Source organism: Camelus dromedarius, chromosome 4, assembly GCF_036321535.1.
Source record: "Camelus dromedarius isolate mCamDro1 chromosome 4, mCamDro1.pat, whole genome shotgun sequence".
Lineage (NCBI taxonomy): Eukaryota > Metazoa > Chordata > Mammalia > Artiodactyla > Camelidae > Camelus > Camelus dromedarius.
The window spans coordinates 84,438,123-84,450,264 of record NC_087439.1 but is presented as its reverse complement, the minus strand read 5'-3'; the positions used below and the strand labels follow the sequence as shown (position 1 = coordinate 84,450,264).

The following is a 12,142-nucleotide window of genomic DNA, read 5'->3' as shown; positions in this document are numbered from 1 at the left end:
GGTCTCCCCGTCGGCCAATCGCAGCTCAGGGCTCCTGACCAAGCTTTGGGTGAAAGAACTAATAAATGCTCCCGAGCCCGGATCCCTGCACTCGGTGTCACGACGGGAGGAGACTCAGGCCGGCCGCCCTCCCGCTCCCACCCCCACTCCCCGGCTCGTCGCGGCGCTCGGAACCCCCTCCCCAGCGCCCCCAGCCGCGGGGCCGCTCACCCAGACTCGCACCAAACTTTTCCGCCTCGGGCTCAGGACCCTGGACTCTGGGCCTCCCTGCCCGCCCCTTTCCCCGGTTCCATCTCGAGCCTCTCTCTGGACTAGGAGCGAGTAGCCCCCCTCTCCGTGTCTCTCCCTCTCTCTCCAGCCTTTTTGGGGAGGGGCTCCCCAAGCTCGGGGGAGTTGCCGGGGGTCACCAGCGCAGAGCTCGTCTTTCTATTTCGCCTTCACCTGGAATATAATTTCCGAGCGAAGCTGCTCGAAGGATGACCACGTTGGCCGGAGCTGTGCCTAGGATGATGCGGCCGGGCCCGGGGCAGAACTACCCGCGCAGCGGGTTCCCGCTGGAAGGTAAGAAAAGGCCGTAGCGCCGCGCGGACCCCGGGCCGCGGCCAGGCAGCGCCACCCGGCCCGGAGCCTCTGCAGCTTCCTCTGAGCGTCCAGGAGCCCATTCCCGGGGTACTTCCACCCAGGAGGGAGCAGTCGGGGGGAGATCCCCCAACTCGATTTTTCCTGGGCAAACGGGGCGCCGCTCTCTTCGTAACAGCTCGCAGCGCTTGGAGACCAGGCCTGCTCCGGGGCCGGTCCGCTCTCCCCTGTTGTTTTGGAAATGCCGTGGTGGGGAAGGGATCAATCGACTTCTGAGCACCAGAAAGGAACTTCTTCGCATTTTCTCCACCCAAAGGCACTTCAAAACTGTCCCAGCTGCTCCCATATTTGCCGAAGTCTTGTTAATTCCGGAAGGATTTTCCTGCCGGTGCAAAGTTGTGGTGGCACACGCCGCGCAGCATCGTGCTTGGAAATTTTAGTATTAATTGATTCATTAATTAGAGTTCCATTCATCTCCAGAGGCATCTCAAAGTTGTCATAACCCGTCGGGGGAACTGCTTTTCAGTCAACCTGAAGGTTCTGGAATCCCGGGGAGTCAGGAGGATTTGCAAGGAGACTTTCTAGATAGTTTACGAGGTTGGGGCGCCCGAGTCGGGATGCTGACGGGGAGGCTCCTGGCCTTGGCCCTCGGTCGGTCCAGAGTAGAACGTAAAACCCAGAGCACCATAGGAGGTGAGGACGCCTGCAAGCAGAGCTGACTGTCTTCTCTGTCCCCGAGGTGTAACAGGTGACACGTGCTGCCACCTGCGGCCTGCTTCCAGGAGCCTCTTTGACCTTTGGCTGGAACACTCTTAGCTCTTAGCTGGAAACCTGAAGGACTGTCAGCTCCTCCAAATCCCTTAGAAAGAAAGCCACCCCAATTAGACAGAGTTCAGTGTGAACTGGAGGCCAGTGCCTCCTGGCCAGGAGGATGTTCCTTGAATTAGATATACTTTATACCAGCCTCAGGGTCTCCTTTCCCCGCAATTCTCCCCTTTCTTAGGCCCAAAGGGAGGGCAGTTTCACTGGGGAGAGTTATTTTGCCCCGGTTGCTCCCTTCACACAAGATTATGTGCCTCCAAGTTGCTTGATAATTTGAACAAAGTTGATTGGAATAGGGTCTGGCTCTGGGAGCCTGAATTGAGCAGTTTCAATGCTGAGGCTGTAACATGCCGATTGGCCAGAAGAGTATGAAATTAGTTGGGTTCATCTCCCCTCTCCCAAAATGACTTTCCGTTTGCTTCTCTTTTCGCCTTCTGCTCCCAGTGTCCACTCCCCTCGGCCAGGGCCGGGTCAACCAGCTCGGCGGTGTATTTATCAATGGCAGGCCACTACCCAACCACATCCGCCACAAGATTGTGGAGATGGCCCACCATGGCATCCGGCCCTGCGTCATCTCCCGCCAGTTGCGCGTGTCCCACGGCTGCGTCTCTAAGATCTTGTGCAGGTATCAGGAGACGGGCTCCATCCGTCCCGGTGCCATTGGTGGCAGCAAGCCCAAGGTGAGTGCACCGCCTGGCCCTGAGGCCTTTGATCTGTGGTGTCCAGAGTTAGGGAAGAGCAGCCCTGGGGCAAGGACTGCCATCTGGAGCTTTCTGAGGAGATTTTTCCTAGTCCGGGAAGGTGTGTATGTGTGTGTGTGTGTGTGTGTGTGTGTGTTGGGAGGTGAAGGGAAGGGACTAGATTTCTCTCTGAGCTGGTGTTCCTTGATAAATGCTAAGGAAAAACTCCAGCCTTTTTGCAAAAGGGATAAAACATTTGTTGTTCATGCCTTAGAATCCTGAAAGCCTCATCAAATTATTTTAACAGGCAAAAACCTAAAGCGTGCAAGCTGTGTGTGCCTACCTGTTGCTGAGTTCTTCCCCAAGGATCCTCCCAGCTCCCAGCACTGCCCTTTCCAATACTAATCCAAGGAGCCACTTTTGGTTCCCTAATGATTCCTCTGCCAACTACTGTCCCCAGGCGCCTCCAGTCCAAAGTGTCTTCAAGCAGTCAAAAGCTAAAGTGATTTTTCTTTGTAATGAGCCACTTACTTTTTAAAAAGAAGTTTGATGCTATCCTCAAATTATTTTGCTTCTCTTTAAAAAAAGAAAGAGAGCCACACAGGCCAGAGCTGAGTGGGAGGGGGGCATATAGGGCCTGCCTTTTCTTCTGGATGTGGGGGAAATTCAGTATAATTTTCTGGTTGCCACAGGGCAAAACCAAAGGAGAGTTCTGGTAAACTGAAGACTTCCAAACACCCGCCTCTTCTCCTCCAATGCCACCCCCATTTGCAACCTCTCTAAGAATCTCTGGAAACTCCTTTTATTGGGGAAAAAAGGAGCCAGTCTTTTAAATTATCCGTATTTGTTGCCTGCTATAGTTTAAAAAAACCTAGATACTCACCTTTTGTATTTCATTTTGCTTTTCACTTTAGCTAAAATCTTGTGCTCCTTTGGAAAGGCACAAGTTGCAGATCTAACTTGATTTTTCAGCTCCTCTTTCAAGCATTTCTTTTTTAGTTTCGTTTTCTTGCTGATTTAGTGTAAGGAGTTGCCTTTCTTTATTTCCATGGATCAGATAGCACTCTCCCGCAATACGTTATGCTTCTTAATTTATCCTGATTATGAGAGCTCATTTGGGAAGGAGAGTGCCCAGTCTGCTGCGGGGTGGGATTGTTTCCTGTCTGCCCCTTTCTAAAGAAAACTGTCTCAGAGAGTTGAGGTCCTTTTGCTAACTAGAGGGACCTTCCCACGGGGCACAGGAAGGAGCGTCTGGCCAGGCCCGGAGGCGGCAAGGCTGCCACATCTGGTCCAGAGGACTGGGTACCAACGCCTGCCTGCCTGTTCTCTTAAAGCAGGTGACAACGCCTGACGTGGAGAAGAAAATTGAGGAATACAAAAGAGAGAACCCTGGCATGTTCAGCTGGGAAATTCGAGACAAATTACTCAAGGATGCAGTCTGTGATCGAAACACCGTACCCTCAGGTACTAGGCCCATTAAGGTCTTTTGAGGCTCAAGTGTTGGTCGCTATTACCCAGGCAGGTCGTTTGAGCCATAATCACCCCAGTGATCAATCTAGGCTATCTGGAGGCGACCGGCCCTTCCCAAGTCTCTTAAATATTTATGAACTAGACATTTTTGACGTTTTATGGAGGGGTGATGAGCTGCTTATCCTGGGGTTGAGAGACCGCCGCTGAGGGCTCCTCAAACAGGATTTCTGTCGAGAAGGCACGGCAGGAAACTCGAGGTGGAGGCCAAGCGTTTGTTAATATTGATGTTCCCTTTTAAAGAGAAACAAATGTTTTGGTAACCCCAACCGAAGGGAGAAGTGGGGCCGCACCAATCCAGACTTCGCCGTGTGCGCAGAAAAGGGGAGGCTTCGGCAACGGCCGGGATTCCCCCCACCCCGAGAGTCCCAGGGACCAGCCGGCGCCCCCGGCTGCCGGGGAGGGAGGCGGAGGGAAAAGAGGGGCGAGCGCAGAGCTAGTGCGAGGGCGCGCGGGTTTGTTTTTAATTAAAAGGAAACTCATTTTTTTCCCCTGCGAAAATAAGATATTTCAGAGCATGGATTTGTTTACTCCACTGGAATCTGGAAAAAATAAACGGGGGAGAGTGCATTTTCTTTTGATTTTCACAATAGGAAACGATTCTGCAGTTGAAATTTAAACCCTTTATAGCCTCAAAAAGAATAGAATGGAAGGGGACGGGTCCGCTCTGATTCTTCCTCCCTCAACGCGAACCGCGGGGCTCAATGCCCTCAGGTTGAGGGGATGTGGGCTGGCAGGAGAATTCTCTTAGTCTGGAGATCTAGAGAACCGTCTGTGGAGTCCAGAAGGGAAACGCTTCCTACCAGGGAGAGAGGACAGAGTCGGCGGTTCCTGGCCCTATCGGGGCGGTGCGAGCTTTCCAGGCTCCCGCCTCCCTGTTCCTACAAGCCGATTGTGTGATGAGGGGTGGAGGGTGTTGAGTGGGGAGGGGGTGGAAGGGCGAGGATGCCCAAAGATGCAGAAGGAGACAGAAGCCAGCTGTACAGGGCAGGCCTTCTAGGCCCCCTGCCCCCACCCCGATTCGGACTGGGGGCTCCCTCCAGCACAGTCCCGCAATCTCAGTCGTATGCGCTCCTTTCCTCCTCCCGCCCCCAGTGAGTTCCATCAGCCGCATCCTGAGGAGTAAATTCGGGAAAGGAGAAGAGGAGGAGACCGACCTGGAGAGGAAGGAGGCAGAGGAGAGCGAGAAGAAGGCGAAACACAGCATCGACGGCATCCTGAGCGAGCGAGGTAAGCTGCGGCGCGTGGGGCGGCGCCCCGGGGGGCCTGCACCCGGCGGACTACGGCGCTCGGACGCTGGGGGCCCTGAGGGCGGCGCGGCCCCGCTCGTGTGAAGGTCTCTACCCGCTCACATCCACTGCACCCCGGTAAGAGCCTTCACGTGAAAGACCAGAGACTCACTTACAATGAACACAAAAATCTTTTCTGTTCTTTTTCTTTTTTCTATTTTATAAATCGTTGTTCCGCACCACTTGCAGCCTGTCGGACTCTAGAATTTCGAACTGCGCTCTAGGTGCGGGGCTGCCCTCTTGCCCTCAGGCATCCGGGACTGGGCGTCTCTGAGCGCTTGGGGGGCTGGGGACTGTCCGTTGAACCTCTAGAGGTTAAAGGAACTTTTGCGCCCTTAGGAAAGGCGCTGGTCTCCAAAGAATTTCCTGCATCAGAAGAGTGAGGGGAGGGAGAGAAAAAGGGAGAGGGACGGGGGCTGGGACCCCGACCGGGAGATGGAGAGACTCAAAACTCTTTAAGGCAGTGGCGTTCCAAAGTTGCACCTCATTGATTGCCTTAGAAGTGTGTATGTGTTAAGTTGGCTGTTTTTTCCTTTGTTTTAAATTGGTTTTCAAATTCGGTAGGGTTTGAGCTGTGTGTGTCTGGGAAGTCAAACAAGTCTAAGTTCTGGGTTACAAACCGAAGGGATCTGGGTTCTAGGGCAGAACTAGCACCCTTTCTCCGCTCAGGGGTGCAGACCACTGGCTTCTTGTTGGCTTCGATCTGCCAGCCTCGAGAGAAAAATCTCTTCCGCGGAGCCGTAAGTGCAGCCTGCTTCCCTTTGACCAGATGTGGGTTATCTTCAGACTCTAGAGGTACCCCCCACTCCCACAAAAGAAAGTCAGCCTTGTGGGAGTTGAACTGGGAAAGGCTCAGGGCAGCAGGAGGGTCTCAGTAGTTTTGCGTCTCAGCACTTTTAGCCTTGGGGATGATTGCGCCCCTTTAAAGGCGCGGAGAGTCGCCGGGTGCCCCCGCCCACGCGCGGCCTTCCTGTGCCTGGACTCGGGACTTAGTTGGGCTGAGTTGACTTTAGAGTTGCTGTGGAAGGGCAGGTGGCTTTCCAGAGGGGATTGGAGCGGTCACCCACTTCGACCAGCTGGGTCTGAGCCCTCAGCCAGTGGCGTCCAAGGTAGGAGAGTGGGTCGGGAAGCTGGTCGCTTCTTTTCCCAACTCTTGGGCAGACCGCTGGTCCCCCGAGCCACAGCTTTACAAATCAATGCAAAATTTGCACACAACCTCGAAAGGACACTTAAATTTAGATGTGGCAAATCCAAACCACTGATTTTAGGTATGAACAGAAGCCTGGCCATTCTAGCACACACAGGCAATCAAGAAAAGACACCAAAACTCAAGGCAGGTTGAGCAGGGAGATACATATGCTGTTTTTTTTTTTTCTCCCTCCTTTTAAAGTAGGGGCTTCACAGGGACTCAGTTTAAGCCCCTCCTTTTGGAGAGGTGAGTTTCTGCCTTGGTCTCTGAGAAGACACCCCGGCTTTTATTCCAGGTCTAGATGCAACATGGAGGTATTGGGGAGGGATGAAGGCAAGAAACCAGCCAACCTGAAACCCAACAGGCCCCTGAAGGCAGCGGGGCAATGAGCCCAGTGGGTAAGAGAGGCTTGGGAGGGTAGGTGGAGGGGGCAAGGCTTTGCTACTTGTTGCTGGAGGCGCCTGCGCGGCAGACCGGCAGCTCCCTCGCAGCACCAGCATCCGAGGACCGGGAGACAAAACGCCCCAAATGAGCTGGTCAAACATTTGTACAACTTTTCCAGCTTTTACAAAGAAGGCCTTCTCTACACAATCTACACTTGGAGATGAACTTGGGAGACAAAGCCTGGAGAGTCCATTGAAACTCACACTTTAGCTCGGCCCAGACAAAGCTCCCGCTCCCAGCAGCTTGATGTGAACAAAGGAAGGCAACCTTTTTATAATTCAAGGAGAAAAGAAGAGAAAACAGCCCCACAAAGGGCCGAGAATAGACATTATGGGCTTGCAATGAGGGATGAATTATTCAATGAGACCCAATAGCTGCTGCGCCAGGAAGTTTTATGGACTCTCCAGCGTGGAAAAAGTGGCCATTTCACCTACAAAATGTTTCTAGTCTTTTGGGCCGTCTAGCTGGGCCCGCTGCCATTCAAGGGCAATTGCTACCATTTTTAAAATCAGAGTATTCTCCCCAGCGGGGGCTGAACCGTTGAAAACACACACTTATACACACCTCGGAGGCTGAAGTCTAATTTAATTTGGGGCTGTCAAGGAAGATGCAGCGTCAGTCTCTTCAGTGCCTCTAGCTCCATTTCCAGATGAGCCCCGGAGGGCAAGAGGGGCCCAGAGAAAGGACACAGTGGAGTGGAGTTTGAAGGGAAGTTTAGAAACCCTCTCAAAATTCCCTCTGCTGTTCGGGACTCAAACAGTCCCAGGCTGTCCCGTTTGGAAAATAGATTGAATGTCGATAAAAGGCTATGAGAGCCCAGGCGAGGTGGGAAGAGCCTGGCTGAGGAGGGACGTTTGGGTCCAGGGTCCGCCTGACCAGGGCGGCGTGCTCTCTCTCTGGAGGTTCCAAATTCCTTTCCGGCCTGCCGGATGTTGGAGAGACTGGCTTTCTCGGGTACATCTTTTTACTTGTCAGACACTAGGACACAGAGGTACCCTGAAGGAGATCGAACCGCCCTCGTTCTTGTCTCCAGCGTCTTGCCCTTTTTTCTAGATGGCCCCTTTCACCTTCCCAACTTTCCCTTGTCCCTTGCCCAATCCAAGAGCAGCGCTGCGGAGGGACCCGGCGCGCTCTGGGCCGTGCGCCCTGGCGCGCAATAGACGCTTTGCGCCCTTCTTGGGTCTGTCCTTCCAGCTCTTTTGCTCTGGTGGAAGGAGAGGGTTGGGCGGCCAGGAACCGCCCTCCCTTAACCTCCCCCCTACCCACCCTCTCTCGCCCCTAGTCAGCACCGAGAGCCGAACAGGCGCAGCCGGAGGAACTAAACCCCGGTCGCAGCATCGGGGGCTGTGGGCAAGGCCCACGCTGCGGCCACTCAATGGGCGCCTCTGTTCGTCCCCCGGCGCGGCCGAGCGGGCCCGCGGGCGCCTCCACAATGGGCCGGCCCCCACTCCTGCGCCCTGAGCCAAAGCGCCGCGCTGCCCCCTCCCCTGCGCTCCGGCCGGCTCGAAGCTTAGCTCGCCGGGCTGCAGCCGACTCAATTGCCTCCTTTATGTCCTTCTCACTTTCATCTAGACACAGCCCGCTTTCCCCCCCTTCTTCTCCTCTTTTTCCCCCCTTCCTTGCCCGAGGCTCACATTAGTGAAATTTCTGCAACCTCCCCCCATTTTTTTTTTCTTATTTTAAAGAAAGCCCTTAACACAAAAGCAGTGACTAATCAATAGAAACTGCTCCTTCATCAACTCCTCCTCCTCCTCCTCCTCCTCCTCCTCCTCCTCCTCCTCCTCCTCCTCCTCCACCACCACCACCACCAGCAGGGTGACGCTTTCCCTGTTTGTGAGTTTTGGGAAACATTTTTGCTTTGTGCTGTAATGGAATTAGAGGACAGATGAGGACTGTAAATGGACACGCGACTGCAAGACTCTCGCTTAAATATTTAGATGCAAAGTTACAATTACTGACTTGTTGCAGTGGCTTTGAAGTGGCAGCTCGGGAGTGCAGGGGGAGAGAGGCCAGATTGCCAAATTGATGTTTTGATTGGGGCTGGAGATACACTTTCATGGGACTCTACTCCTTTTAAGAATCACCAGTGAGCGTGGGAGGTTTGCAACAATTTCAAAGATTGAGCCAAGAGACCCCAGGCATAGGTCTGTTGGAGCTTACACTCCTTTCATATCGCTCCCTTTCTAGTTGACATTTATGGAAAACAGTACTTTTTTTTTGTTTTGTTTTTTGGATGTGAGAAAGTAAAAGTGACAAAAGTTTTGCTCCAGTTTATAAACTTATGAGCGTTTCTAAAATTAACGAGGGCGAGATCAACTTTTCAGCAGGGCATAATTTAAAGCAATTAAAAACGCACAGACGTTTGAAAGATCCTGGAAGTATTTCATTTCCAGTGGAATCATGAAAAGAGCAGTTTATCCTTAACGGGAAGGCTACTGAAATCGAGGGGAACCGAAGGCCGTCTCTTCTCCCTCCCCCGAGTTTTGGCGCGAGGAATGGAGGAGGGGGAGAGGCAGGCGAGGGTGAGGGAGGAACTTTCACACAGATTAAAAATCATGAGCTGTAAGATCTTACGTTCGTGGCATTGGAACCTTTATTAAAGTGGACGGCCCACTCCCCAAATCCACTTGTCAGAATCACGAATTTAATTCCCAAGTCGTCTCTAGTCTTTTGGGTAAATTTCCTGTTTTCTGAAGCCCTTACAGTACTCAACAAGGAAATAGCACCCACTTTAAAATGTATTGGAAGTATCAGAACTTGGATTAAAACACAGCACTGCGTTTACAAGGATGCAGCGGCAACGATTTTCCTGATGGGAGGATTTAAAAAGAAACACCAGAGTTCGGAGCGTAGCTCTTTTCTTTTTCGCTGGCTTGTTTTGTTTGGTTGACTACTGCATGATTGCTTTCTAGCCTTATTGAAAACATGCAGATATTCTAATTAATGCTTGAAATTGTATGTTTATTTTGAAGTTTGATTTGATTGTTGATAGCACCGGAACGGAGACGTAGGGGCTTCAAGTGCGTAATAATTACTGAAGGGTCATTTAAGAGTCCCCAGGGCTGCGCAATAAAACCCATGGGGGCGGTGAGGCGGAACCAGCAAGTGCTCCTCGGTTCAGGGAGTGGAATATGTGGAAATCAATCAGGTGAACCCAGGTTCAACATTCATGAATAGATATATTTTAGGGACCAAAAAAAAAAAAAAATCCTTCCTAACCAGGAGGTTAAATGTTTAAGTTGTACATAAATAAATGGCCGATGAATATTAAAAGCCTCAACAAGAACATCATGCAAACGCTGGGAGAGTTTGGCCAGGGCTAGGGCAGAGACGATTCAGTTCGATTGGGTCCTACAACAGATAACTTATTTATGCGGGTAAATAAAGATTAAAGAACCATTAAGAATGTACATAGATAACTAACAAGACACTAAAAGGCAATTAAGCAGTCAGTTTAATGCCTTATCTCACTGGCTGCTCTGGGGTTGTTTTACAACTAGGAATTAAAATCTGAAAAGGAAGTTTTCAGCAGCTCTGGCCAAATATTGATTAAGTAGCTGTTTGTTGATACCATTGTTACGCATTAAAAGGCCAGGATCGAGGCCCCTCAGTGGCCATCTTCCATTGTGTGGGATTCTTAACCACTGAGATCAAAGCGGGATCATTTCAACTTATCTGTCTTGGAAAATCCTCCTTTTCCTCTGAAACCGCTAAGGAGGATTGACCAAATTCTCTTTAAGAAATAGGAACCGAAAGCAGTTACATGTCATAGGTTTGTAGAGGAGAGATTCATGGAGTGTTTTTAATTATCCTATGGTGATTTCTTGTTTAGAACTTAGGCGAAGAGGGTGAGTTTATCATCATATAGATCCTCATTTTGGGGAAGGTGGTGGGAGGCATGGAAGCTAAGATCGCATGTCACTAACTTTCTAAAAAATGGAAGTTTCACTGAAATTGCCTTCCAAACTAGAATGATGTAAAGGAAAGATGTCAGAGTTTTATGTAAAACTAGGTGGGGAATAATTAAATACACAGGAAACTGGGAGTTATATTGACTGCATTTCTCTACATGTGTTTCCACAATTTTTGTGTTTATAGATAGAGTCCCATGTATATTTTTAAACCTCCTATAATGTAGGACCAGATATGCGTTTGTTTGTGTGTATAGTTTGTGCATCGTTAAAGTTTATTTATAAGTCGGTCACTATAAATTATACTGGCAGTAAACTATACCCAGTTGCACACACAAAAAAGTTTATAGTTTATTCGTTCTATGGATTACACTTTCTAGAATCATCAGGATTTGAGGTAACAGCACGGTTTCCCAATTCACATTTAGCAGTGCTGTTGAATGCTAGGGAAAAAATTTCCCTGAATAATTTTATGATTTTTTGGCTGTTGATTTTTAGATGAACTATTTGACTTTTTTTTGGTTTAAGAATTCAATATATTTGGATTGATTTCTCTTTTATTATGAGAGCTGAAATTCCTGAAAAGGATCTTTGGAAATAGCATCTCTGTGCTTAATTTGCAAATTCCAACAAATCATTCTAACTGAGGTTGTGAAATTTATGCCAGATTCCGGTTTTGAATATTCAGCTGAGCATCATGGATCTGCCTGTGTGGGGGATTTTCTGAATCCCTTTCCCCAACTGTGTTTATTTCAATATTAAATAATTATGCATAGGGTTTTATTTTTATTTCACTTTGTTTTAATTATTTTTTTTTTACTCTTCCTTGTTCACTATTGAACAAGATAAATCTTGACATACAGAGTCAGAATCATTAGTGAGTATTTTCTAATATTTTCTATTATTGTCTCCCAATTAATTAATAATCTACCTGTGCTCAAATGTTCTTTGAAATAGTCCCAACCATTGCTATGTGGGACAGCTGCCTGAAATAGATTAAGCTGGAAGTGAATCAGCTCAGATCTATTATGGTTACTTTGTCCTTGGTCCAGATGCAGCCTTAGAGAGTTCTCTGTTGTATTTTCCATGTACATGTATATTTCATATACTTGCAGAGTTAAAGTGACTTTTTCCCCTTGGATATCAGGCTATGTGTTCATATACTGCCAGGGGGACAGCAGAGTCATGCTCCAAGTGGGGCCTGATCTCAATACCAAGGCAGAATTACTGACTCAACAACTGGCTTATGTCAATTATATTTCAATAAGGCTGGAAAACAGTAAATAAAAATGTGATATTATTAGTAAAAAAAAAAAAAACTAGCTGCCTTTAGCTAGGGGATTGTGGTCAGAGAAAGTGACAGGGAATTTCAGAAGTTGCTGTTCTCTTGGAAGATGCACAGCACAGTGGGAACAGAGGACAGTCCTCTGCTCTGTTGAGAAGGATTTTCTTGCCCATTCCTGCCAGTCTCAGGTAGAGAGTGTTACAGCTCAGTTTTCAGCTCTACTCTGCACTATTGGGCCAAACACTGATCTCCAATACCACTGAGGTTGTGCTCTCTAATGAACAGAATATATAGAATTTCCAGTTTGTAACTGGGACATGTACAGTTATCAAAATGCTCATTAACATTTAAAAACCATTTATTTAAGAGAGATGAATTTGAAACGTTACCATTGTCAAAGGGAGCTATGAAAACCA

General features: G+C 49.4%; 1 protein-coding gene across 2 annotated transcripts in view; it reads left to right on the top strand.

The window, feature by feature from the left end:
- The first annotated feature begins 476 nt into the window (after positions 1-476).
- Positions 477-12,142, top strand: part of PAX3 (paired box 3) — an 89,858-nt gene continuing 78,192 nt past the window's right edge. Inside the window, exons 1-4 of one of the 2 annotated variants that reach the window (XM_064485419.1) lie at positions 477-561; positions 1,846-2,081; positions 3,416-3,545; positions 4,704-4,838. In XM_064485419.1, the coding sequence (XP_064341489.1) occupies positions 477-561; positions 1,846-2,081; positions 3,416-3,545; positions 4,704-4,838 (586 nt within the window). The remainder of the gene's footprint in view (positions 562-1,845; positions 2,082-3,415; positions 3,546-4,703; positions 4,839-12,142) is intronic. The other variant, XM_064485420.1, reaches the window with a different exon arrangement.